Genomic DNA, 26,999 nt, shown 5'->3' with positions numbered 1-26,999 from the left:
AGAACATTGGATGAAAATGTATGAGAATATTTTTGTGTTGGGGAGGTGTTTTTTCTTAAACATTACAACTTTATCACAAACCATTAAACAATTCAATGAGTTATGTACATTGTGATTAAAAATTGTATACGTTATAATTAAAATTAAAAGTAAAGATTATATAATTAAAAATTTATTTTAAAAAATAAGTTCAGATGCCAAATTTGAGGCGAGGCTGTGTCCCCTGAGCTAAGTTCCCTCCAGGCTTTATATGCATTTCTGCCCCCTAAGAGTTGGCTTCATCTATTTTTGAGTTTTCTGTAAGACAATCAGTGGGCTGAGAAAAGCTTGTAGCTTGCTTTTTCAAAAAAAGTAATGAAATAAAAGAAACATTTAAGTGTGCTTGAGGGAAGTTTTGATAGATATTCCAGTCAGTATTTTCTTGGCTGCTCCCTGGGTGTTCAAGGACCCATTTTGCAAAGGATTCCCTTATTAAAGAAACTTGAGAGGTATTTCTCTCAGCCTCCAGCCACCAGGAATCATTATGGTCATTTCTGGTTCTAATTCCATGAGAACAGAGGGAAGGAGACAAATTTTACCAGCAATCTTGAGCCCAGCCAGTTCTGTTGGGCACTTTACATTCATTACCTACAGAAGAAAAGTAATTGGAGAGTCATATTTGCTAAAAAAGAATATAATAATTGGTTGTCAGGGTTACTGTGAATTTTGCAGACTTACAAGGGTCCTGAAGCAGGACATCTGTGGGTTGGATGATGCTACTAAATTTTTGCTACTTGCCTTCAAAATAGAGACAGCATCTTGATGGAGTTATAGGTTAGCTCCAATTCTATGTAGTTAAATTCCATGTTGTAATTGTCCCTAAATTTAATTAGAAAGAGTCATCCCAAAATAAATCATTTGTCAGGTTCTTAGAGATCAGACTGGTACCTGTGCCTTGCCTTTATTTCCTTCTGGAAGAATTTGCTTCAAAAGATGTATAATCTAGAAAGTTGTTATGGATATGTCGCCTGGACTCACATGTCTAGTCTAGCCTACCTAAATTAGTGGATTTTGTGCTGATAGATTGTTATCAAGAACATGAAAGCACATGGTATCCTTGTGCCTGGGGCACAGTAAATATTTAAGAAGTACTTTTTATTGTTAGATTATAAAACTTTATGTTACTGCTTTTTGTTTTTCTTCTTTCTTTCCAAACCTGACAAAATTCATTTAAAAAAAATCCAGACTTTATTTTTCAAATTTGAAACACTGATATAAAATAAAATGTAAGTTCTCTTATGTCATTTTCTGAAAACTGGCTCAACTTTTGCTGTGTTTTTGGTTATGACTTGTATTTTGATCATTGGCTACCATTGGCCACGTAACTAGATGGAAGTGTTCTTGTTAATTACTGTTAGGAATTTCTCGGGAAGTTTGAAATACTCTTGTCTGCTTTGGTTCAAATCGCCAGAAATGTGCTCGGCTTCAGTTGACTTAGCTGAAGTTTTTCTACATGCCTGGTTTACTCTCTGCTTTCCATATCTTCCATGAAAACAAGGAGGTTTTGATTCTGAGAAACTTTGTGAAATTCTCATAGGGGAACTACATAACTTTACCCTATTTTCTCTCTTTCCCTGGCACCTCAGGCCCAGGGTAGCCCAGAAGTCTCCTTTTGGGGAGACATGAGGTCATCCTGGAAAATATTCTGGGTCCCAATGACTTCTCCTAACTGTGGACTCCATCCTTGGGCTCTCTCCACACTTTCCTGAATATCAGCTAGAATACCTCTGAGACGCAGCTGACCTGAATGAATGGGCAAGTTCTCCCCATGGCATTTCAGTTTAAAATACAGAGGAAATTAAGTTGTTCCCTGTGCAGCACTTCGTTGTTAAACTGTGACAGATTTGTTTCCTTGTACAATAAATGTAGTCCCAGATTTAAAGAACATAGGCTGCTAGAAACCTTGGTGTGGAACAGGTTGAATTTAAAATCTGTCTGACATTGACAAAATTGCAATGATTTTTTTAATAGGAAATAAAATCTGTAACATTGTACCTTTGGGATTTTAGGCAGAGTCAATCCTAAGAGTTGCATTCTTCCTTAATTTACATTTTAAGTGCTCATCAAGGTAGGAGGCAATGAATTCAGAAGACAAAGCCTATAATGATTTTCTCTTCTCTTGAACCAGGGCAATATCTTCAAGGTCATATAATATATTATTATTTTTAAAATTTTAAAGCATCACTTTTTTCATATTATATCAGGCAAAATTAATGCAGGTTAGATACAAAGTAGGGTAATGGTTATTTCACAGCAAACATATATGAAATTGCTAATCTTTAGCTAACATTTTGCAATGGGCAATAAGTTACATCCATAGTGTTTAGGAGAAAAAAACTACTAAGATCAATGTGATTGGTTAGCTTTAGTTTGCATAATTACTTCCAGTTGGCACTTACTTTGAAAAGAATTAAGATGTTTTCTATAATTTTCGGTTTATATTAACATGACATGTGAATGCTGTTCTTTAAGTTTTTCTTGAATATATTACTGGAAATAGACAGACAAAGAAAAAAGTGAACTTTATCATTCTGATTAAATTTTTCCTTTATGAATTTAACATACTAAACTGTGGTATATCAGCTTTAAGAGATAAGTGAGTGATGGAAAGTACAAAAAAAGACTTCAAAATGAAATCATGAGAATACTGTGTGATTGAAGCTAAAGAGAGAAAAGACCAAGTAAAAGCGGTCACCTCTCTAACAGCCATTTCAATCGACTGGTTGGGATAAACTGGGTTACAGTGGGTTGAGAACTGTAACCCATAGGAAGAAAAAGTGCCTGTTAGACCTCAGGTTTCTGTGAAAATAAGCTGCAACTCAAATTCAACATGTGAAATAAATTGCATACAAAAATATAGGAAGAATATTGCAGTCACTTCTTTTTTTGACCTTGTCACACAGTAGCCAGGTGGACATACAGTAGAGAAAAGCTAAGTGCAGCACACTGAGCTATATCACATTATCCTGGCCATATTAGAACATGATTTTAACCAGTCATTTTCCACCGTGTTACACACTGCAGCTTTCAGCAACGTGAGAGACTGATGGTCCATTATGTGTGCATATCATCATATACAATCTAGAATGTTAAGATCAAATGTATCTTAAAAGAACTCAGTTTATGCATTGTGAAGAAGAAACTGACAGCAGATGATTTAATAAACTGTATACGAAGAATTGAATAAAGTTTATTTTTTAATACTATCTATTGAAAGTCATCATCAAAATGGACCTATGAAATTAATTTAATTTCAGGCTAAACATAATGCATCTTTTAACTATCGAATCATGAAAGCATTATAAAGTCAAGTCTAGGGACTTCTTTGGGAAGTTGAATATGAGTCGCTGTGTGTTGTGTTATCTTTTCTGCCCAAGTTTGAGGCACCAGTGTATACAATTTGAAGTCCAGCCTATTGTACAGTTATACAATTTAATGAAATTCCTTGGTTAAGTCAGCTAGACCCAAAGTTGTATTCTGTTTCACATTTGTCAAAGATGCTTTAAAAAATATATAACCTGTACAATATATAACCATCTCTATATAACTATAACTATAAACATTTATATGATTATATAACTATATCCACCACCAGTTTTATATATATACAAATATAAACATATATATGTTTTACATGTATTTATATATAAATCTTTATATATTTATATGAATAAATATACTTATATATAATATATAAAACTACTATATAACTACAGTTATATAAGCATAACTGTAACCATCTATATATAACTTTAACCATAACTATATATAACCGTCTTCCCAGTGAAGATCACTGAGATGGAACAAATGTAAAACCAAAACATTTTCCAAAAATTCTCCCTAAACTATATGATTCTGTAGAGATGGTGACTCTGATGTCCTTTCAGTTGGCATTCGGAAACCCTACTGAATCGCAAATACCAAGTTGTTTGGGCTCACAGAGATAGAGCTTCCAAACAGTGCCTTAGACACTAAAGCATTTGTACATGCGTGCCCCTTCTTTGCAGAATGAATGGATTCTAGTCAGGCGTGTTGAAGTATTTAAAACAAAAATACTGTATCTGGAATCAAGACAGCTGTATCCTAGGCCCACCTCTACTTTCCTCGTGAGCACACCTGTTATTCTCATTGGTCTCGTTTTCCTCACTTAGGAAAAGAAAGGGTTACGCTAGGTCTCTAATGTGTTTTTCAGTTCTGTTATCCTGTGTTTTATGTTGTTCTTAATATTTTACTTTAAAAAATGTTTTAGTGCATGAGCGGGGTTAATATAACTGCAGCATAAACAGATTTACAAAGCAGAGATGGTTTTGGAAAACAAATATTTACAACCTAACATGCTCTTCATGACGTGGAATTTTCGTTTGTTTGAAGCAGAGTGCATGCATCTTTTAAAAAAATTAAATGGATTTCAGTGTGTATACTTTCTCTTAATGCAAGCTTAAATTATACATTTTACACTGCAGTGCCTCTAAAATGGCGATGAATATATTTTCTCTATATTTAGCTGCTTCTTTCAGCTTCAAATTAAGCTGGCTATTGAAAGGTATAATTGATTAGAGCCTCGACAGTTTTGTTCATCCAAATTAATGATTCAGATGTCATTGAAATAAAAGTTCCTTTTTCTTTGAAACAGTTAAATTAATTTCATGATCGTAATTCTCATTATTTAGCGCTTATAATTCTATTCTTATCCAAGCTGTTAAGAAAAAAGTGTATGTGTTATAGTCGTTCAACATAGAGCATTATATTGAAGAGTTTTGGCCCCTTTCACAGTATGAACCAATAAAACATAGAATTAAGAACTGAGGCAATTTCCATGTTCGCTGGTGTTTCCATGTGCTGTTGAGAGACCCTTAGCAATGCAGTCTCAACATCAACATCACATAGCTGTTGCTCTGTTGTTATACCCGCATTTGTTTATCCTGTTTCTGCTCTTACCTTATCTAACGTGAATGTAAGTGAAAGATTCTCTCTTCCAGTAGCATTCAGTCTGAATAATTAGTTGTTTTTCTCCCTATGGCTACTTCTTGTATGTGCTGTCTCTTTATATCTGCATCATTATGTGTGTCTTAAGGTAGAATTATGACTGAACTATGGGCCAAATTTGATTGGCATCAACCTTGAGTTCAGATACCAGTTGTGACTATAGCCAGCCTTCTAAACATGAACACTTGATCAGTTTCTTTTTTTTTATATACTAGCTCAATATAAGCAATAATACCTTCAGAAAATATTTTGGATAATTAAATACCACAAATTACTACCCCAGTATGTCTAGTAGGATGTATATGATCTGTTTCTCCTTTGTTGCTCTCTCTTATGGTTATACAACATGCAGGCAGTGACTCTTAATTTTTGTTTGGTTTTGTTTTCAAATGATGATTATTAGAATGAGTATTTGAAGACAGTACAATGTTTGGGAGGGTCCTTTGCTCTGATAAGGAGAATCCATTGCTGGATGGAGAGAATTCACTGCCCATAAGAAAACTGGATTCTTTGGAGAGTGTTTTTTCCTAAGAGAAATATTACATTTGAACTCAATCACATAGTTCAAAGTAGTGGGTGTGAAGTTAAAGTGGGTCAAAAGATGAAAATAGTTCTTACAACAGACTTGCCTCATGGGTGTAAAAGAAGTCTCTGTGGTCCTTCAATATCAGCTGGGCTGAGGAATGAAAAGATTGTCCATCCTTAAGAAGGGAGGCTTTTCCAAGGGAACTTCCCATTGAAAGCCTGGTTTTGATCTTGGTGTAAAAGAAAAGCTTTTCGTCATAACTGCAACTTGATTTCTAGATTGATTTCATAGTCAGTTTTAATGAATATTTTCCATTACATAAAGAATATTAAGAATCTGTTAATGTATACCTACTATTTCAAATTAATTACTTATCACCATTAATTTATTCATTCATTTATTTATCCAAAACATATTTATTGAGTTCATGGTATATGCCAGGTACTGCTCTAATTCATACAAGTGATTAACAAAGTCCTGTCTTTATGGAGCTAACATTCTGGTTGGATACAGAGAATAAACAAGCCAACCAATAAAAATATACCATATCCAATGATGATCAGAGTTGTGGCTTCCAGTTATTTCATTCCAAAGAAAATTTTCTATCATTTTTTCTGAAATTACCATTTTACTATTTTCATTTTTGCTACCCCTTAGAAGCATTTATTTGTTTATTTTAGCTAAACTTGCCTGAAGGCTTAGCCTTTAGACCTCTTCTCCTCTCTAAGGTCTTCCCATCTCATGCCTAGATTAGATAACATATAAATGTTAAGAATCTGAACATGTATTTCTAGTCCATACCTCTTTGCTGAATTCCAGGTTCCTATGTCTCAAGGCCTATATAATATCTCCAGTTGGACTCCCAAAAGGCATCTCAGAAAAGGAATCATAATTTTCTCTCTCAAACCTGTTCTTTCCCATATCCTCTCCAAATCAATAAATGTACTCAGAAGGAATAATCTTGTACAGGTGCTAGACTATATAGGGTCTTAAATTTCTTCTTACATATGGGGCCCAAGTAATGCAATCGGTTTTGCTTAGCTTAATCAGTATGACACAGGGTAATCTAGCAGTCAGTTTTCCTGTCTTACAGAATTATAGGATACCAAAAGGGAAAAGGCACTAGTGATCATTTAGGCCACCTTCCTGTTATAGAACAGAGTGAAGAGAGGTCTGTGGAAATTAAGAAACTTGCTAGATTGTGACAGAGCCAGTTTAGTGTACTTCTTCTTCTTCTTCTTCTTCTTTTTTTTTTGATGAAGAAGATTGGCCCTGACTGAACATCTGTGCTAGTCTTCCTCTATTTTGTATGTGGAGTCATCATAGCATGGCTTGATGAGAGATGTGTAGGTCTGTGCCTGGGATCCGAACTGAAAACCCCAGGCCACAGAAGCAGAGGGCTTGAACTTAACCATCAGGCCACTGGGCCAGCCCCTAATGTACTTCTTTTTTTAATCCATATAAGGATATTATCCTTTCTTTAATCAATAACTATTTATGAAAAGGTGAAAAGATACATGAGCGAGACATGTCAAAATTGCAGCAGAGAGAGTCAAAGCCCCTGTGAAATTGACAGGGAAGTTTTCACAAAGGAAGGGACTGGAACTTTCTCTTGAAGGCCTATAGTAGTTTTCCAGGATGGAGTGAAAGACAGTGAGGGCACTCCGGGTGAAACTCTCAGGATACTTGATGTCTCTGTAACATTTGATAATGATGGACATTTGCTTCACCTTGCCATTCTTTTCATTCGTAGACAGGATACCACAGTCTCCTTCCCCATCTCAAATGCTGCATTTTGTTCCTAATGCAATACTTTAACATTCTTTGTTCGTTTTCCTAAGTGATTAGAAGTGAGACTCTAGAGAATGTGTAAACAAATCAAAATCCCTCAAATTTGAGTCTACTAAATAATGTAACGACTCTAAATCCTACCACCATAAGCAATACGGCATGTTATGCCATATGGTGAAAAGAATAGTTTGATTCAGAGAAAAATATTATTCTTTGAAGAAAAGAAACGTCTGTCCATGCCTCTTACCATTTTCAAGTCTAACTTTGTTAAATCCAATGTTAGGCAAATACTTTTTAGATACGTATGAGTTTTGTTTTCTCTTGGTTAGTAATGAGGTCGTCTTCTGGTGCCTCCATATAAATGTTGAGGTTACAGGGAAAAGCCATAGGATCATCATTGCACAATCTGTTCCAGCTGGTTTGTTTTAGTCACTTGCTTTTCAGTGTTCTTACTGAGCTGTCAACAAACTGCCAATTAATTATGAAAACCTAACAGGTTGTCAGAGTTGCTATGCTGAGAACATGAGATTGCGAGTCAGTATATCATGGGATCGATTACTGCTGATTTACAAACAATTTCCAGAACAGCTTCTGGATGAATGAACTTTTAAAGATATAATAATGACATATTTGGAATCTGCAGCTGAAGAAAAATAAGAAGATGATAATTATTTTCTCAGCATCCATCAAGACGAGCCATCTTTTTGTTTAAGTTGCTATTTCATAGCTAAATAATTGGATTCAATTGTTTTTCTTAGTAATAAACTCTTACAAGTAGCCATTCACAGATGATAAACACAGAAACCAGTCTTTGTCCTTTGTCTTGTCTAATACTGCACTGCTGAGCTCAGATACCTATCTGTAACAGAAATCAGAGTTCTCCTAAAAAAAGTTATCTGACTTTTAATATTAGTTCTGTTTCACTTTATCTGTGATGCCAAGTAAATCACTCCAGTTGTATGATAACTTTTGCCAAGATAAAGCATTTCTACTTATATTTTTGTACAACTTGGTATTATTAAGAAATTTTAAACTTGAAAACCACAGGGCTATCAATTAAAAAAATTTCATCATGGTTAATAATATTAGAGAAGTAGATTAAAATAGTGCAAATCAGTTGCATGCATTGAGCTGAAGACTTACATGCCGACTTATTTTTATCAGCTTTTAATGGAATTTCTTAAAGCAGATATTCCTATCCTATTGTCTTTTGGCAGAGAAAATATTTCAAGAGATTGCTGATCTAATTATCAATGTGTGGAAATTTATTCACCCAAGATTTATGAGAATTTTGGTCATTTATTAAAAGTTAATTATTCATTTGCTCTATGTTTTATAGTATATGAAATATTTGCAGCCATGTGGAATATGTGTGGTGTGTGTGTGACAGAGAGAGAGAGAGAAAGAGAAAGAAACAGAAAGAGAGAGAGGGAGAGAGGGAGGGGAAAAGACAGAGGAGAGAGAAAGAGAAACCCTTAAATGAGTACTTTTAGGAAATGGATGGCCTCACCTCTACCCAGAGTTATGAGGGACAGGGTTGTTGCCATGCCTCTACCCTCCCTCTCCTGATTGACAACAGAATGAGACTAGTATTCAGAGCCATGAGAAAATATCCCTTCCTCTGAACTGATCCTGTTTGCTTTATTCTTGGGCTCTATGTTGGATTTAAAATATTCCATCCAGTTGTCTTATAAACAAATATTTACCTCTGAGAGAAAGATTAGCCTATACATCAAAATGACAGCAAAGGGATGGATTGCAAATGAAAATATTTAGTTTTCTCAGGTTAGTTTTCAGATGTTTTGTAGCAGTAGTGGAAATAGGAATTGTATTCAATGCTGTCAGGATTTAGGAAAACACGATCTTTCTTTTACCCTTGAATGTGGGATGACATTCATTTAATGTCTAGTAGGTGCCAGGCAATTTGCTAGTTCCAGATGATATCATACTGAAAAAAAAATAAAAACAGGAAAAACACACCCCAGATCCCTGTATTCATGAAGTTTGAAGGAGAAGACAGTTATATAATCTGGTGAAGAAGGCCAACATTATTCAAGAAATCATATTAATGATGTATAATTTAAAGAAGATGCCCTGAAATGAAGGAAAATTGATCTATGAGAGTGAATTAACTAAGAAATGTAACTCACACTTGGTGTTATGGGGAAGGATTCTTAAAGGATATGTTTGGCATGTCCTTGGGTGATAAATGGGGGAAAAAGTAGTATATTTCAAGTGGAGGAAATAGTGTACAAAAGCGTTGTAGTAGGAATGGACAAAAGAAGTTCAAAGAACTCAACAAAAATTAGTGTGGCCAGGGGCTGGCCCAGTGGTACACTGGTTAACTTTGGGTGCCCTGCTCCAGCAGCCCAGGATTCACTGGTTTGGATCCCAGGCACGGACCTACACAGCACTCATCAAGCCATGCTGTGGCGGCTTCCCACATACAAAATAGAGGAACATTAGTACATATTAGCTCAGGAACAATCTTCCTCAAGCAAAAAGAAGAAAAAATAGTGTGGCAGGAGAGAAGAAGAGAAATTGAGAAGAAGAGAAAGATATGCAGAACCTAGACTCTGTGGGAACTTGTAGGCTATGTCAGTGATCTTTTTTTTTTTTATGTTCAGGGTAAATGAGTATATCCTCAAATTATTAGCAAGGGCAATTACATCATGATGTTTGGATTTGATGTGATCCTTATGGCATGGATTGAAGGTGCACATGCACAAATCTGGAAGACCAGTAAAGATGTGATTGGGGCAGCTTAGGGAAGAACTAGTGCTGATGGCTTGAACTGGAGTCGTGACAGTAGATTTGGAAAGGAACTCATGTTTGGGAGATATATTTTGAAGGTAGAAGTAACAGAACTTAGTGATAGATTTAATATGAAAGTTCAGGGGAATAAAGATGTCAAGGATGTCTCCTGTGTTTCCTGCTTGAGTAAATGGATGAATGAAAATCTGGGGAAGAGTGACTTGATATGTGGGGGTTTGTATACTATGAGGAGTCGCTTTCAAAACACGAAGGTGGAGATGTTAAGTAGGCTGGCTATACCAATCTGGAGTTTGGATGGAAAGAATACATATATTTAAAACCATACACAATGTTGAAGTAACCAGGCTGAGTGAATGGAGTAGGAAAGTGGCTAGCAATGAGATTGGATAAAATATAATATGTCGTGGCAAAGGAGTAGGATGAACTTGCAAAAGGACTGAGAAGTAGTTTTCACAAATCCTACAGAAACAGAAGAGAGAGATCATAGACACCAAGTAAGGAAGCCATTTCTTGAAAAAAGAAATGTTATTTTTAAAGAGTGATGAGACTAGAAACATGATTGAAGTGGGCTAGGGTCAGAAAATGAATAGAATGAGATGTACGACTCTTTCAGAAAATTTACAAAGTAGAGGAAAGAAATTATCTTCAAACATGGGTGATTTGGGTACGTTTAGGATGGAAGAAAATAACTGAGAGAGAGTTTAAAATACAGTAAATAGTAGGGTCAATCAATTGGTTAAGCTTCTCAAGAAGTAAGATGTACAGATTAGCTTAGGAGGATAAAGAACTCCTATGTTGTCACAATAGGGACGGAGATGTGTTGGTGACAGTGGTCAAGTGGAATATAGTTGAATGCAAAGCATAGATTTGTTTGTTTGGGAAAGGACTTAGCATTCATATAATAATAAATTTATGCCATTTTACAATTTTTCTGATATATCCAAAAACATAAAGCAGTGGAAAGAGTCTTAGGAATTTTAGTTTAAAGCACTTATAAAGCAATTTTCTAGGAAGTGCCTTTCAGATACTATTGGGAAAATGCATCCATAACTCAATATAACCCATCTGCATAATTTCTGTTGTACCTCAGTTTAAGTACCTACCATAGAAGGCTAGTTTATCAACCTCTCACCAATCTTTACCAGTGAATTATAATAGCTATAGTTTATTAAGCATTATTCATCAAACATACTTAAAGAGGAATTCAAGATTTATAAATATGTTGATAATTATATTCTACACAGGTGCTTCAAAAATTAGATATTGGGCCGGCCATGTGTCACAGCAGTTAAGTTTACACATTCTGCTTCTCTGCAGCCCAGGGTTCACCGGTTCGGATCCCGGGTGGGGACATGGCACTGCTTGGCAAAAAGCCATGCTGTGGTAGGCGTCCCACTATAAAGTAGAGGAAGATGGGTGTGAATGTTGGCTCAGGGCCAGTCTTCCTCAGCAAAAAGAGGAGGATTGGCAGTAGTTAGCTCAGGGCTAATCTTTCTCAAAAAAAAAAAAAATTAGATTTGGTTTAATGTTTTCTTTTTTTTATTTTCTTTCAACCTGTTTTTATTAATCTTTTCCTCAATATATTTTTGTTGTCCTCTATATTTCTATTTATTAATGTTGTGTAAGGCTTGCTGAGTTAAAAACAAAACAGTATTTGTTATGATCAAGGGTATCATAATCTTATTTGCAGATGTTTGTCTATTATGGATTCATTTGGCAATTGCCAGCAAGTTTTGATTACATCTATGAAGACTTCTTTGTGCTAGTAAATATTTCTTGATACATTTCTTAAATACATAATGCCTTTTTCTGATTGCTTTTAATGTTAATTTTCACAGGTGAAAAGCAATAAGGATGTTTAAGTGCTGGTCAGCTATTTTGGTTCTTGGATTCGTTTTTCTGGGGTCAGAAGGAAGGCCGACCAAAGAAGCCGGGTTTGGCCTTAAATCCTATCAACCTCTAATAAGATTGCGACACAAGGTACAGTCACGATTCTGAATTTTCTCACAGTGCCTAGCAGTGATAGACTAAACTATTAGTTATCTGGTTTATTATTCACTTAGGAGCACTTATTGTAGGATATGCTGTCAGAATGTAATTTCTAAATAGAAAATGCAAATTTTAAAACATGAAATGGTAGTAATTTTGGAAATTTACAATTTTAGGAATTAAATACTTCTTGACAAATATAGAGATAGCTCATTAAAAAAAATCGAAGTTTACATGAAGCAATAGCAATGGATGTGTAAAAATAAGACAATACGTTACGATCTAATCAATCAGGTAGTTTCTATTATTTCCATTGGTTTGCAATATTTTAAACTAAAACAGAAGTGTTAAATTCTTAAACTTGCCATAAAGATACACAGAAAGGATGTCTATACCATCTGGAGATATATAGGTTGGCAAAGTATTAGTTTTTGTAGAAATCATGAAACACTAATTTCATCAAAAATCATAATTTTGAGTTGTCTAATATTGGTGAAATACTTCACTTCTTTATGTTAAGTATTTTCAAGTATAAAATAATTTGACATTTAGGCATACTATAAATTATATATATTACATACTTTTAATAGATTAAGCTACTGCTTTTATTTTAATAATAGATCATGATACTGCAAACAACATACTCAAGCAACTTTTTATCCAAATAGAAGTTTATAATATGTTTTGGTTTGGTTAGAAAAAAGATAAAATATAATATGCTGATTATGGGAAAAAACATATATTTTGAAATTTCTTATGCTTCTTATCTTTAAAAAATGCTTTTGAAAAAAATGAATATATTTATTTTCTCCCATATGTTCAATACATGCTATTGGCATTTACATCGCATATATTTTTGCTGAAACCCTTTCATAATATTGTAGTATTTTGATAAAATAGCTAACTTTTATTGGGATTTTTATGTGCCAGACACTAGGCTAAGCCCCTAAATGTATTATTTTATTTAATCTTCAAAATAATCATATGAAGATGTACCTATTTTCATTTTATAGATGAGAAATCAAAATTCTTAGAAATATTGAGATTTTCTGAATGTAATGGTTATTAAATATATTAGTTACCTAGTGATAACATGCAGGATAGGTTTGATAACCAGAAAAAAGAAAATAAGTAAAATATAAAAATATACTTCAATGTCAAAAATAACTGTAGAAATTCAGTCACTTATAAAAGTAAATAAGTTCTTAAAGTTTCTAATCTGGGTAAATGCAATTGGAGAATTGGCCTTGTTCCACTATCTTTCAATTATTGTTTGTGTCCCCTACCTCATGACTAACATTCAATTTTATCTCAGCCCAAAGCTTAGAAATAATACTTTCTTTATGAAGACTCTCAAAACGCATTATTAATACAACATATTGGCTCATACTGTTAAAAATCCAGTGAATACTTATTCTTTGCTGTTTGTCTACCCTAAGTTATGTGTCTCGAGGTCAGAAACTATGCTTTTAATCATTTCTTTCCTGGTGCCATGAACACAGTCGATAGTGTCTAATTGAATCGATTGCAGAAAAATGACAGGTAGATTGCGTGATTATGCTTTTTTGATTGTTCCTCTGCTCAATATAATACCACAGGTTTTTATGTGTTAATGTACATTTATAAACAATTTTGAATTAAATTTCGATGTTGGAGATGAATTGCTTATCATGCATTGCTGTGAGATTTATTAAACCTTTAAAGAAAAGAAACAACACGATGAGTTAAACCTGTTTTAGAAACATTAATACCCACCAAAAATGATCAGTCATCTCCCAATCTTTTCCATCTCTGTGAGTCTTTACTAATAGTTAGAAGTAATACGTGATTGCTGGTATTTAAAAGCAGAGAGGCAGAGAATGTCATGGTAACATCTAATTTTCAAATGACTTGGGACAGAGGTGAAATTAAGCTATAAAAGGCATTTTGTGAGTGAGTGTATGTGTGTGTGTGCATGAAAGAGTGTATTTGACAGGAGTAAAGAAGTACCCTGAGTTGTTTAAGTCCCTGCAAATGCCCCACCAGATACTTTCCACTTACTGTCAACCTCCCACTAGACCACCATTCCTTCCCCAAGACCTTGAAGATTAATCTCATTATAGGCTTTATTTTTGTTTATGTCAGCCATAATTCGGATCCCAGGAATAGTTATCTGGTCATTATTAGGATCCCAAGAATAGTTATCTGGTCATCTTTTTTCCACTGATTTCTATTCCAGTTAGGCTCATATGCTACTTCATTGGTGAGGCTCTCCCAAACCCTAATTGAAGAGGAAACAACCATATACATTCCCTAGCTCCCCTTTTTGATTTATTCTCATCCATAGAACTCATCACGATTTGTCAAGATATATATTTCTCTTATGTATTAGTTTGTCAACTATTTCCTTCCAATGTGGTGTAAGCTACTATTCGCCTTGGTTTACAGCAGCACCAAGAACAGTATTTGACACATGGTAAACATCCAACAAATATATGTGGAATAAATGACTCCATCTGCTGACTAGAATAAGACTGAAATCAAGATGATATATATATATATAATTGTATTATATAGTTAATTATAATTAGTAATAAAATAAATAGGTATAATTTCCCTTTCTGTCATTTTATCAGAGTAAAATAAACACAGTAATACTTAATGAAGTTTTTAAACTGAAGTATCTTGATAGCATTGCATAAATTAATTTCCTCTTATTTGTTATTTTTTAACCTACGTAGTTTTATTTAAATTGCAAAGAATATAAATATATTTCTCTAAGACTGAGGAAATGGATAAGGAGATTTTCTATTTGGATTAGGTTTCACTAATATTAAATATTAGTTATTGACTAGAAAACTATAAAATAAATATTAGATACAATAGATTTTGAATTCTGACTAGCCCTTTTCCACATTTCCCCAGAGAAGGGTCAGTACTTTGAATTTGAACAAATATGTGTATAGAACTCATTTTTACTAAATATTTGTGTTTCAATTCTATAATGAATCCCGTTTTGGGAGCAAAAAGTGGAATGTGAGACTTTTTTTGGTCAGATTACATGGAAATATGGTAGATCTAAATATAATTATATACAAACATACGTATGTCATTTAAAACTGTGTGTACATATAAATGCGATTGAAAATATATTTTTCTGTGTCTCAAGATAAAAATGAATAACACAAAGCTGGCCCCATGGCATAGTTGTTAAGTTCAGCATGCTCTGCTTTGGCAGTCTGGGTTTGTGGGTTTGACTCCCAGGCACAGACCTATACTGCTCATCAGGCTTATGTGGCAGCAACCCGAATACAAAATAGAAGAAGATTGGCACAGATGTTAGCTCAGGGTAAATCTTCCTCAGGGAAAAAGAAATGAGTAACACATAAATCCATAATACTAATTATACAAATCTTAATTATAGTCCACATTATGTGTCTAAGGGAGCTCATCACGTTTCATCCGATGTATTTATCTGACAAGCGTTTATGGAACATGAAATGGAAGAATCCGTTAGCACTTTAGACACGTAAAATACAATTACCAAATTCGAATCCAAAAAGTGGGTCTTTTATTTACTACTTTAAAATAAAAATTGCACAGTTATATTGTGCTACCTGCTTTCATATACATTAATTGTTATAATTTAATTCTACAATAATCCTGAGATGCAGGGAATATTATTCCCATTTATCCAAATGATATTCTTAAAGCCCAGAGAAGTAAAATAACTTTCCTAAGGACAAGCGAGGGGAACAGACAGAATCAGTGAGATCAATAAGAGGAGATAAAAGCAAAGGTAGGCCAGTGATGGGGGAAAAGGACTAGAAAAAAATAAATGTGACGATAGTAGTGAACCAACGTGACACTGACCTCAAGGAGAAACATCTGATGTTCTTTCAGGTTGCTCCTCCTGCCCCTGCATAAGCACAACCATGGTATTCCCATACCTATTTCTTGGCCAGACTCAAATGAGTGTCTTCTCCTGAAGGTTGCAGTAGCCCTGGTTTAGGCCAGTCTCCCAGTGAAGACTCACTAGGAAGCAATAGGTACCACATTAGCTGCTGTCTGTAGCTGGGCGTCGAGCAGATTGTAGTGACTATTGATGGCCATGTGCATTTGTGAGAAAGTTCCTTGATGTTTCCCAAATTTTGAGCCAGTCTCCAGAATTGGTGTGTTCAGAGCAGCCCATACAGAATGTAACAGTGTCACCAGGCATTGACCGTATACCAAGTACTCTGTTAGCTTTATTCTATACACTGGGTCATTTAATTACATGAATATTCTCATGTGGTAACTGGTTTTATTGCTGGAGTCCACAAATGTTTAGTATCACATACCTAGAAAGTTAGAAAGCAGGGTTTAAGACTTAGTACACAGAGTCTAAATAACTTAATGCAGGTTACACAATGAGTACTTTTTGTAGTAATTTGGCCTGTGTGCCATATATTTCATATTCTTTCCCCATCTTGATCACATGGTAGCAAGGTCATGTCTTGGTCCCTTTGTGGATGGATGGGATTATGTGTCTAGTTCTGGCCAATGAGTTGTGAGAAGTGCCATTGAATGCCTCTGGTCTGAACATTTGATTACAATTGTAAAATCTTCCAGAATTCTCTTTCTCCTCTAGCATGGCAAGCAGCATCTGTTCAAGGTGGTGACTACTTAATCATCCCAAGTGTCTAAACAACTAGGATGAGTAAAACACCCAGGCAGTTAGCGTTTGTCTTGAAATGTGAAATGAGGGGAAAAAAAACTTTTGTTCTAAACCACTGAGATTTGAGAGTTATTTGTTATCCCAGCATAACCATAGTCTATCTTCACCAATAAAGACAGAACTAGAACTTCAACTCATATGACTTAACTGCAAATCCTGGGCTCCATTTTCTCTACTATCTTAGCTTCCTGTTCATTTCTGCTCTTTGGTCTTTTCTTACTCTCTTTTCTCCATTATTTCTTTTCTCTACTTCTTACCTTGCTGGTTCATAATTTCCCATCACAATTCAACCTCTTATTATATTTATAACCCTGTAATATGCTTGGGTTGGGGTTAGCATGTTACTGTATACCCTAATTGGTTGACTGTAAATCCTATTAGGATCAGGACCATATCTTACATCCCTTTTCTTACCTACAGAACTGATCATACTGCTGTATTGTTTGCTGACAATGATGATCAAAGTCAGGCTTGAGGGACGATCTTACAAAGACAGCAGGAGTGCTCTTTGAGTATACCTAGTGGGACCATTTAAAGACCTTAAAGTGCTTACATCTTTATGTGACCAGAGAATGCTATGTCCAGCTTCATAGTGCAGAACTGCTCCTGCAAACCAAAATTGCCTTAGGATTCCTTTACCTCCTTACTCAAAACGTCTATGAGAGTAGTTACTATGCAAATGGGACATACAGTTTGCATAACTTACTAAGTCCAGAGAATGTTACTATGCACTGGAATACAGTATAATTCAAAGAAGCCATTTGTGGGAGGTGGTTTTTTTTTTTACTTTTGGCATTAAAAGAATGATCGATGTGGATAGGCAAAGAGTGGCAGGAGAGAACTCTAGGGAAGGAGACAAACATTAAACAACACATCAAAACCCTGACTACTTAGAGGCTGGAAACCTTCAGGCAAACCCAGGAGCATTATTTCTTGATTGAGGACAAACTGTGCCATTCCGTCGGAAATATCTGACTGCTAGTAACATATTCAAGGAAAGGCGTTTTAAAATGTTAACCTATTTTGCAGAGGTCAGGAAGCAATTTGGACCACCATCTAAAAGCAAAAATGGTGGCAATGAGCACAGTGAGGGAGTAATCGTCAAATATTTAATTAATTAAATCTTAAGGAATAGAGTAGTTAATATATATTGGTATATTTATTCCATATATATGCTAAGGGGTAAATATTATTAATGAATACCAGATATTTTTCGAATCAAATAAATTGTTTGAAAAATAAGAACATTTTGGAGATACGTTTTCTGAGAAATGAAATTCTGGTATTAACTGAGCTAGTTCCTGGAGCCTACTTTCCACAGGGCAATGGAAAGAGATCCAGGTTGCACCAGCACACACTGTAGGGTATGTTACATGAAAAGATCTATGAGTTGAAGCAGACTAGATCTACTGTATGGGCCGTAAACTTGACTGTTCTTTGCACCAAAGGAAGACATTATCTTTGTTATACTAGACAGTAAGTATTCCTGACCTTTGCTCTGAAAAGATATAATCTCTGTCTTCTCCAGCTGTAAACACACTTGCCCTTTGCTCCAGAAGGAGACATTATCTCCATGTTCCAAGGCCGCTTGCCATACAAACATGCTTAAATAGATGCTTAAGAACAAATGCCAGCTAGGGTCTCACTCACAAGATATACAGAAACACAGAGACCATCAAGGACTGTTTCCCAATATACATTGAGAGTAGCACCTCTAACAGGAGGTCAGAGTTGCCATCAAATATACCTGCCTAATGCCAAAACCAATGCTGTGTGTGTTTCAAAGTTGATTTGAAAACCGAATACATGCTTATAACTTCATCCTACCTTGTACTCTGTCCTTTCTAGAACTTTAAGGGAAAAAAAATGTTTTGTTGGCCTTTGGATGTGTTGCTTGCATGTTTATCCCTTCAAACCAGGGTATATTTGCTAATCTGGGGAAAAATGAGATGCGGTGGACTGAATTGCTTTGCTTAACAAAAATAAATCAATAAAGGGATTTATCTGACTTTTAAAATTCTCAAGATAAGACCCTACTATGGAAAATTGACATTTGATCCCTTTGAGAATGAATTCTCAAAGCAGTACTATTATTATAGATGTGTAGGATGGTATGCACAAAGGTTGCTCCTTCACACCTCTGTCACCTTACATTAAAATATTTTTTGTAAAGCTTTAAAAGTAGCTATGACTTGAAAAAATAAATCTGCTTTCCATTGAATATTTGAAGTTTTGAAATGTTAAAAATGTGATGCATTAGCATTCTATTTACACTTATTCAACAAAATATAACAAAGTACTCAAATTTGCATAGTACATTAGAGCAAAGTTTGTCAGGATTCCAGAAAACTCCACTTATGCACCGACCTTGGGCACATAGGATGTTTTCTACCACTTTGGTATGGATTTTCAAGTGACATGAGTCATAATGCTTCCTCCTACCCAACTCAATAATTAAAAATAATTATCTTCTTTTGAAAGATAATATCTTTTAAACTAAGGACATCTTTTAGTTGGAAAAAAAATCACTTTATCGCTGTTCCCCTTAACACTCATTCATCTTTTTACTGATCAAGAAGCACCAGAATAATAGGATCTAGGTGCCATTAAATAAGTTTGTCGTTGCTGTTCATTTCTTTTGATTGAATTCCAAAGCTTTCTTATCTTTAGATCTAGCTGTCTTTTCTCACCATTTCTGTAGAAAGGATGTTGCTAGATCATATCAGTTTGCTAAAGAAAAACAAACTATTAACACACCCAAATCTGCCACTGGTTAAGCACTTTATGCTACTTCCTACTCAAAAAATAAAATATAGCTGTGATTATTTTTTACAGGGTTCAAAGTGGATACTCTAAACATGTAAATGTAGGAAAAAGGGTTAAGGGTTAAGAACAGGTGAATGAAATAAAAATCCTTCTATCTAATCATTAATATATTGGCCAGCTAGCATTTGCATTCACTACTTCAATGTATAAATTAAGTATAAGTTGTTTTGTACATCTTTCATTATTAAAATTCTTTTCTGAATTCAATTAGCAAAGCCTTGTATTATAAATGAAAGGATTTATTCTGATTTATGAGCTTGACATTCAACATATTTAAGAGATGAAAACCCTATGTATATAAACCACAATTAAGAAAAGTGGTATTATTTTTAACTAATATTACTCGCTGCTTATTTATGACGTCAATACCCCTGTATATGAGCTGAGAGTTAATTTTTTAGAGCTAAAAGATAGTAGAAAATATCCAATTTATTTAAATAAATATAATGCAGATGGGAAAAATGAGGGCCTGAGAGCAGAAGTTGCTGGTTGAAGATCACACAGGTGTTTCTCAGCTAAGATTAGAATCCAGATTTCCTGTTTTCTGGAATAGTTCTGTTTTCATTGAACACTCTGCCTCCCTAAATTAACACTTTTCTTCAAGTCCAGTTTTTATCAACAAAAAAGTATGTTCACTCATTATTTCAACAAGTGTTTAAGTACCTACCATACAAAAGGTACTTAACAAAATATCATGCTCTCTTGATTACTGTAACTTAAGTGGACGAGTGTCAGTCATTCGACCTTGTTCTTCTCCTTTAATATTATATTGGCTATTCGGAGTCTTTTGCCTCTCCAGATAAAGTTTAAAATTAGTTTGTGGATACTCACAAAATAACTCACTGAGAGTTCGATTTTGATTGTATGGAATCTATAGATCAAGTTGGAAAGACCTGATATCTTGATAATATTGAGTCTTCTTATCCATGAACATAGGATAGCGCCCCATTTAGTTACTTCTTCTTTGATTTTGTTCATTATAGTTTTGTAGTTTTCCTCATATAGGTCTTGTACACATTTTGTTACATTTATACCTAGGTATATCATTTTTGGGAGTGCTGATGTCAATAGTATTGTATTTTTAATTTCAAATTCCACTAGTTCATTGCTAGTATAAAAGCGATTTACTTTTGTATATTAACCATGTATCCTGCAAATTTGCTATAGTCACTTATTAGTTCCAGGAGTTATTTTGTCAATTCTTTCAGATTTTCTACAGTTAATTATGCCGTCTACAAACAAGACTGCTTTATTTATTTCTTTCTAATCTGTATACCTTTGATCTTCTTTTCTTGTGTTACTGTATTAGTTTGAACACTTTCCAACATACTGTTGAAAAGGAGTAGTAAAAGGAGACATCTTTGCCTTATTCCCTGTCTTCATGGGAAAGCTTCTAGTTCTTCCCCATTAAGTATAATGTCAGCTATAGATTTTTTTTTAGACATTCTTTATCGAGTTGAAGAAGTTCTCCTCTAAAACTAGTTTGCTGAGAGTTTTTGTCCTGAATTGGCGTTGGCTTTTATCAAATATTTTTTCTGCATCTATTGATATGATCATGTGATTTTTCTTCTTGAGCCTATTGATGTGATGGATTGCGTTAATTTATTTTTTTAATGTTGAACCAGTTTTCATACCTGGGATAAACCCCATTTGTTCATGGAGTATAATTCTTTTTATACATTGTTGGATTCAATTTGCTAATATTTTATTGAAGGTTTTTGCATCTGTGTTCATGAAAGATATTGCTCTGTAGTTTTCTTTTCTTGTAATACCTTTTTCGTTTTTTGGTATTAGGGTAATCCTGGCCTTATAGAATGAGTTAAGAAGGATTTCTTCTGCTTATTTCTTCTAGAAGACATTGTAGAGAATTGATATGTATTTTTTCAAAAGTTTGGTAGAATTTACCAGTGAACCAGTCTGGGCCTAGGGTTTTCTGTTTTGGAAGGTTATTAATTATTGATTCACTTTCATTAACAGACATAGACCTATTCAGATCTTCTATTTCTTTTTTGGCTGACTTTTGACAGATTGTGTCTTTCCAGGAATTCTTCCATATCATCTAAATTACCAAATTTGTGGGCATAGAGTTGTTCATGGTGGTTTTTTTAATTATCATTTTGATGTCCATGAGATCACTCAATCATTTTAAAAAATTGTTTATTATGATGAATGTTTTAATGACCTCAGTTATTGAAAAGACCCTGTGGTTTAGAGTAATTAAATGAAAGCCAGTCATTGGAAGGTCCAAATGATATAATGTTTCAAAAGAATATAATTTTATATTCTTGCCAGTTTATACAGTTCTCAGGGTATGGCTTCGATTAAATTTATATAAATCTTCTATAAAGACCCCACAAAAAGAAGTATTTTGACAATACTAAAATAAATAAACAAAAATGCAGCAACATGAATTTTAAAAATACATATTTTGAAGTAATATAAACATTTTCTTTAATTGTGTGAAGGTTTAGGAAATTCTTGAAGGGAATTATGTATCCATTGTATTTTATTTTTTCTCAAATTTTAGATGATATTTTAAGCACTTAGCAGATCTGAATGAATTTTACAGTGAACACCCATGTAATAAAGACCTAGATAAATATTTTCACATACACAGGTGTGTGTTTATATGTATCTCCATGTCTCTTTCCATGTGTTAATATATCTTATTTTTTATTTATTTCAAATTATATTATTCACATTAAACTCTTATTTCTTAAGTGCTTTGGTATATATCATTAACTGGAATTAAATATTTATTTAGAGTTTTTTATTTGGAGATACTTTTTACATACAATGGAAAGCTCATATCTTAAGTCTTTATTTTTTGAGTCCTGACAAATGTGTACACTTGTGCAACAGACATCAAAATACAGTTACATCAAGATATAGAATGTCATCATCCCACAAGAAAATTCCCTCATGCCTCTTCTCTGTCAAACTACCCTCTGAGGTGGCCAATGTTTTGATTTTTTCAACATAGTATAGTTTTGTCTGTTCTAAATTTCATGTAAATGGGATCATACCATATGTGCAGATTTGTGTAATACTTCTTTAACTCATAATAATGTTATTGAGATTCATCTATGTTACTGTGTGTCTCAATAGTGCATTCTCTTTTATGGCTGAGTAGCATTCTGCCTTATGAATATACCACAGTGTTTTCTTTTGTTTTTTTTAATCCATTTCCTGTCAATAGAATCCTAGTTGGAGCTCTTATGAATAAAGCTTCTATGAACATTTTTATACAAGTCTTTTTTGGTTATATATTTTCATATCCCTTGGGTCAATAACTGGCAATGGATTGCTGGTTTTTAGGATAGGTATTTTTCTTTAAATGAGAAGCTAACAGAACTTTTTCTAAAGTAGATGTACAGTTTTACTTTCCCAAAAGTAATGAATGAAATTTCTAGTTACTCTACATTTTTCACAACATTTATTATTCTCTCAGCTTTTAATTTTAGGCATTCTGAAGAATGGTAAGCATTATAGTTTTAATTTGAACTTTCTTGATGACTAGAAACATTGAGCATCTTTTCATTTGTGTACTATTCATAAATTTTGTTTTGTGAAGCATCTGTTCAAGTGTTTTTGCCCATTGTTTGTAAATTTTTTCTTCTTATTATTCACTCTTTGAAGTGCTTTAAATTTCTTCAATATTCCAAGGTACACAGAATCATTTCATGGAAATACTTATATCATCATTGTAAAATTTCACACTAGTTGATGTTACTGTTAGCCTCTTTAGTGTGAGTTCATAGAAAACAATGTGAAGACAATGAAAAGACTTTACATTTGGAAGGAAGTTTTAAATGTTTAACTAAACAATAATTATAAGCTATAATGGTTAACATAAATTATATATGACTAAAATAATGCTATATTTAATACAATGTGCCTGAATATATCTATGTATGTATTTGTATATGTGTGTATATATTTATATATATGTACATATAGAATTATATACAATAATATATATTTTAATATATGTTTACTTATAGTAATATAATATGTAAGTATATATATATCTCTAAAACATTATCTTGATTTGACTGACATTTCATTATTAAAAAATTTAGGAATTCATCTATTGCAGTTAGTTTCTGAGCCACTAAAGTTAATCAGTCACACTCAATTTAAGATCTAAAGCAGTATTTCCCTGGTATATCATCTCTATAACTCACTTCTCTGAGAAGATTAATGATATGCAAACCAGAAATGGCAGAAATAACATTGAAAAGAAGGAATTAAAACTCCAGTTAGGAAAAGAAAGAGTAAAAGAACATATAACTATTGTAATGAGAAAATTTCTCTTGCTTTATCACATTATATTAGAGTTTTAACAAGTCTTAAAAATGCACTACTATTTCATTTTTGAAAAATAAGAAAGTAAAAGATATTCACTCCTATTGCGTTCTGTATTCCTGTCAGTACCATAGGCATGTGGCAAGTATTAATATAGCTTCAACAAATATCTCTCATTTTATCAATTCCATATCATCATTTGAATATTGTTGACTTTTTTATTTCTTGTATTTACCCTTTAAGTTCATTTTTAATTTGTAGATATTTAAGAGACATGTATGAGTAAATTTTAAAACTCATACTAAGCTTGTTCATATTTAAGCAATATTATATTGAAAAAAAAAATAAGGCTGCATTGCCTGCCCACAGAACTATTTCTCTCCCTTGAATGGAGAATGTACATTAACCAAGTATTAGAAATACTAAAGGAAAGAGTATGTAGGCATCTATGAGTGACTGCGCCAGATTACTAGTTTCCATTCTATCTTATGCTTAGCTTTAAGGTTACATGGATGTGATCACGAAATAATACATGAAAATGGAAGGTAAACAGAAAGTTGAACAGAAACCCCTTTTGACTCTACTCCCACTTCACCTAAAGCTTGCTGATTTATATATTTGATTCATAAAAAGTTTTTTTGAATATAATATTTCTTTTGTTTAATAAAAATTAAAAGATTCAAATGCATGGTCTTAATCACCTACTGATTTTATAATTATGATTTCAAATGGTTTAGCTGTTCCAAGCGTGACATTTATCCCCAAAGGATGAAGACTAGCTGCACCCAAATATATTTTTTAAAAATTGAGGACAATTCTAAAAGTTTTTTTCTGGAGAGAAAATTAAGTATTTTGGAAACATAGTTGCATTTATTTATACACTCGTGAAAGCATCACTGAAAGTGAAAGTTGAAATGTGTTTTATCTGTCTACAGGTCTGAAATCTTTATTTTGCTAATGAAAAGTTTAGGTCCTAATTGCTATATGCTCAAGTTGCTAAAATCAAATATTGATAGATTTGGGAATTAAACTCTGATCTAATAAAAATTAGATAGGGGCTCTACACATTAGGGATATCTTTTCTGATACGTTTGTTTAAAACACTCTATCATCGTACTTATACACATGCAGCATACGTACTCATTGTACAAATATTCCCATCAGAAGAGTATTTCTACCATTTCTGCTAGATTTTCAGCTCCTTTTTCTTCAAAACTTGATATTCCAAATAGCTATGTGCTCTCCAAAAAAAAGCATATCCTTTAATTCTCCCTGTGTAATCTCAGCCATTGTTTAAGTCCATCATTATAATAAAAAATACTCCCTTTAAAACACAAATAGAATTGGTTTTTATGCTATAGTTCAAAACCTGTTGTTGTGTTCAGTGTCCCTCTTTTTGGAAAACTGTTCCACAAGATCTGATGATTTTTCCTTTTGATTGGTATAATAAAGTCTCTTATTCACCTCCCAAAGTCTGTATTCATTGCCCCTGATAACATTATTTCTGTGAAATGTTCTGCTGAAAATGGATTCTAATGACCAAGTCATTTGGCGAAAACTGCATAGTATGCTTCTGTGGAAATGCACAATGCACAAGAGCATATTAAAGTCTGAGAAATACTCTAAACTTTGCTTAACCTAGAATTTTCCAACTAAATGGGCTATAGAAAAATTTGAACACCTTCTGATATTCTGGGAAACTCAATTTGGGAAACTCTGCTCTAGTGGCTTTAGAATGAATTGCTGCTGTACACATCAGCTGACTTTGGCTTCTCTTTTAACTAACAATATTAAAGATCTGGCTTAATATCATTTTATAAACAATAAGATAGTATAAATCCATTTTTGCTCTTTTTTATCAGTCTTTAATTTAGGGTATTTTTTTCCTAGAAAGACAAAGTTGATGCTATATTTTAAGAATTATGATACAGGATTTCTGTCACATGCTGGCCACGTATGAAACCCCACTCTTTAAAATATTGGTCTCAGTAACTAGGTTGTATTGTTAAAGAAAAATATTGAAATACATCAGTTTTAAACATTTTAATTGAGGTAACAGATTCAGTAAATACATTGGTCATCATTGTACGCTTAAATACACTTTTACGTAAGTATACCTTCACAGTGCCACCACTCAGATTATGATACAAAATATTTCCCACAAAGCAAAGGCTCCTCTTACCACTTCTAATTAATACCATCTTCTGAAGGTAGCCACTATTCTGGATTTTGCGACCTAAATTTAGCTTTGCTTTTGAATGTCATATAAATGGAATTCTACTGAAGGTGCTTTCATGTATGGCTCTTTTTTTGCTAAGCGCTATGTCTGTGATATTCATCCACATTGTTGAATGTAGCAGAAGTGTATTGTTTTTAGTACTCTATAGTGCCTATTACACAAAATTCACAGTTTGTTATGCATTCTACTGTTGATAGATATTTGAGTTTTTTCCAGTTTGGGTATATCATGACATTCTTGTGTTATGCTTTTTGTTGAATGTATGCACTCATTTCTCTTGAAGAGTAATTTTAAGATCATAGGGTGAGCACATAGCTCTCATAGATAATGCCAAAGTTTTTTCCAAAGTGTTTGTGCCAACTTACTTGTTTTGTAAAATATTTCAGAATAGCTTTTAGGAATTACTTTAATTCTATATTTTTCTTTTGTCTACCTAGCTGGAAAAAATGAGAGATGAGCAGATGTTTTATTATTGCTGTTGCTGACTAATCTTGAGCAAAACCATTACAGGATAATTAAATGAGTGAATATTCATCTTTCAAGAGAAAAATTACTAAAATTGAGGCTTCAAAATTTCTTACTAAGTCCCGTTTTGAAAGTTTATTACAATGTGAATTATTATGCAATATCTGACTCAGAATAAAAGTCATTCTTCAATTATGAATTTACCCTAATGATAAACAAATCACTTTACAGTTGAAATTTTTCTTAAAGATATTTCCCTCTTTTGACATATGAGGAAACTTGGCAATTATCAGTGTAAACTTCTTACAGCTTTTGTACATAATATAAACACTGAAGTTCCTAATATTATCTATTCAATT

The 26,999-nt window shown here is 33.5% G+C and overlaps 1 protein-coding gene across 4 annotated transcripts in view; it reads left to right on the top strand.

Moving 5' to 3' along the window:
• The window catches only part of FSTL5 (follistatin like 5), a 715,161-nt gene that overhangs the window by 34,790 nt on the left and 653,372 nt on the right, over nt 1-26,999 (top strand). For all 4 annotated transcript variants that reach the window (XM_044767022.2, XM_070505002.1, XM_044767023.2 and 1 more), the window contains exon 2: nt 11,956-12,097. In XM_044767022.2, the coding sequence (XP_044622957.2) occupies nt 11,972-12,097 (126 nt within the window). In that variant the 5' untranslated portion in view covers nt 11,956-11,971. The remainder of the gene's footprint in view (nt 1-11,955; nt 12,098-26,999) is intronic.

This window comes from Equus asinus, chromosome 3 (assembly GCF_041296235.1).
Source record: "Equus asinus isolate D_3611 breed Donkey chromosome 3, EquAss-T2T_v2, whole genome shotgun sequence".
Taxonomy (NCBI): domain Eukaryota; kingdom Metazoa; phylum Chordata; class Mammalia; order Perissodactyla; family Equidae; genus Equus; species Equus asinus.
The sequence above is the reverse complement of the archived record's forward strand: the minus strand, read 5'-3'. Positions and strand labels throughout refer to the sequence as shown.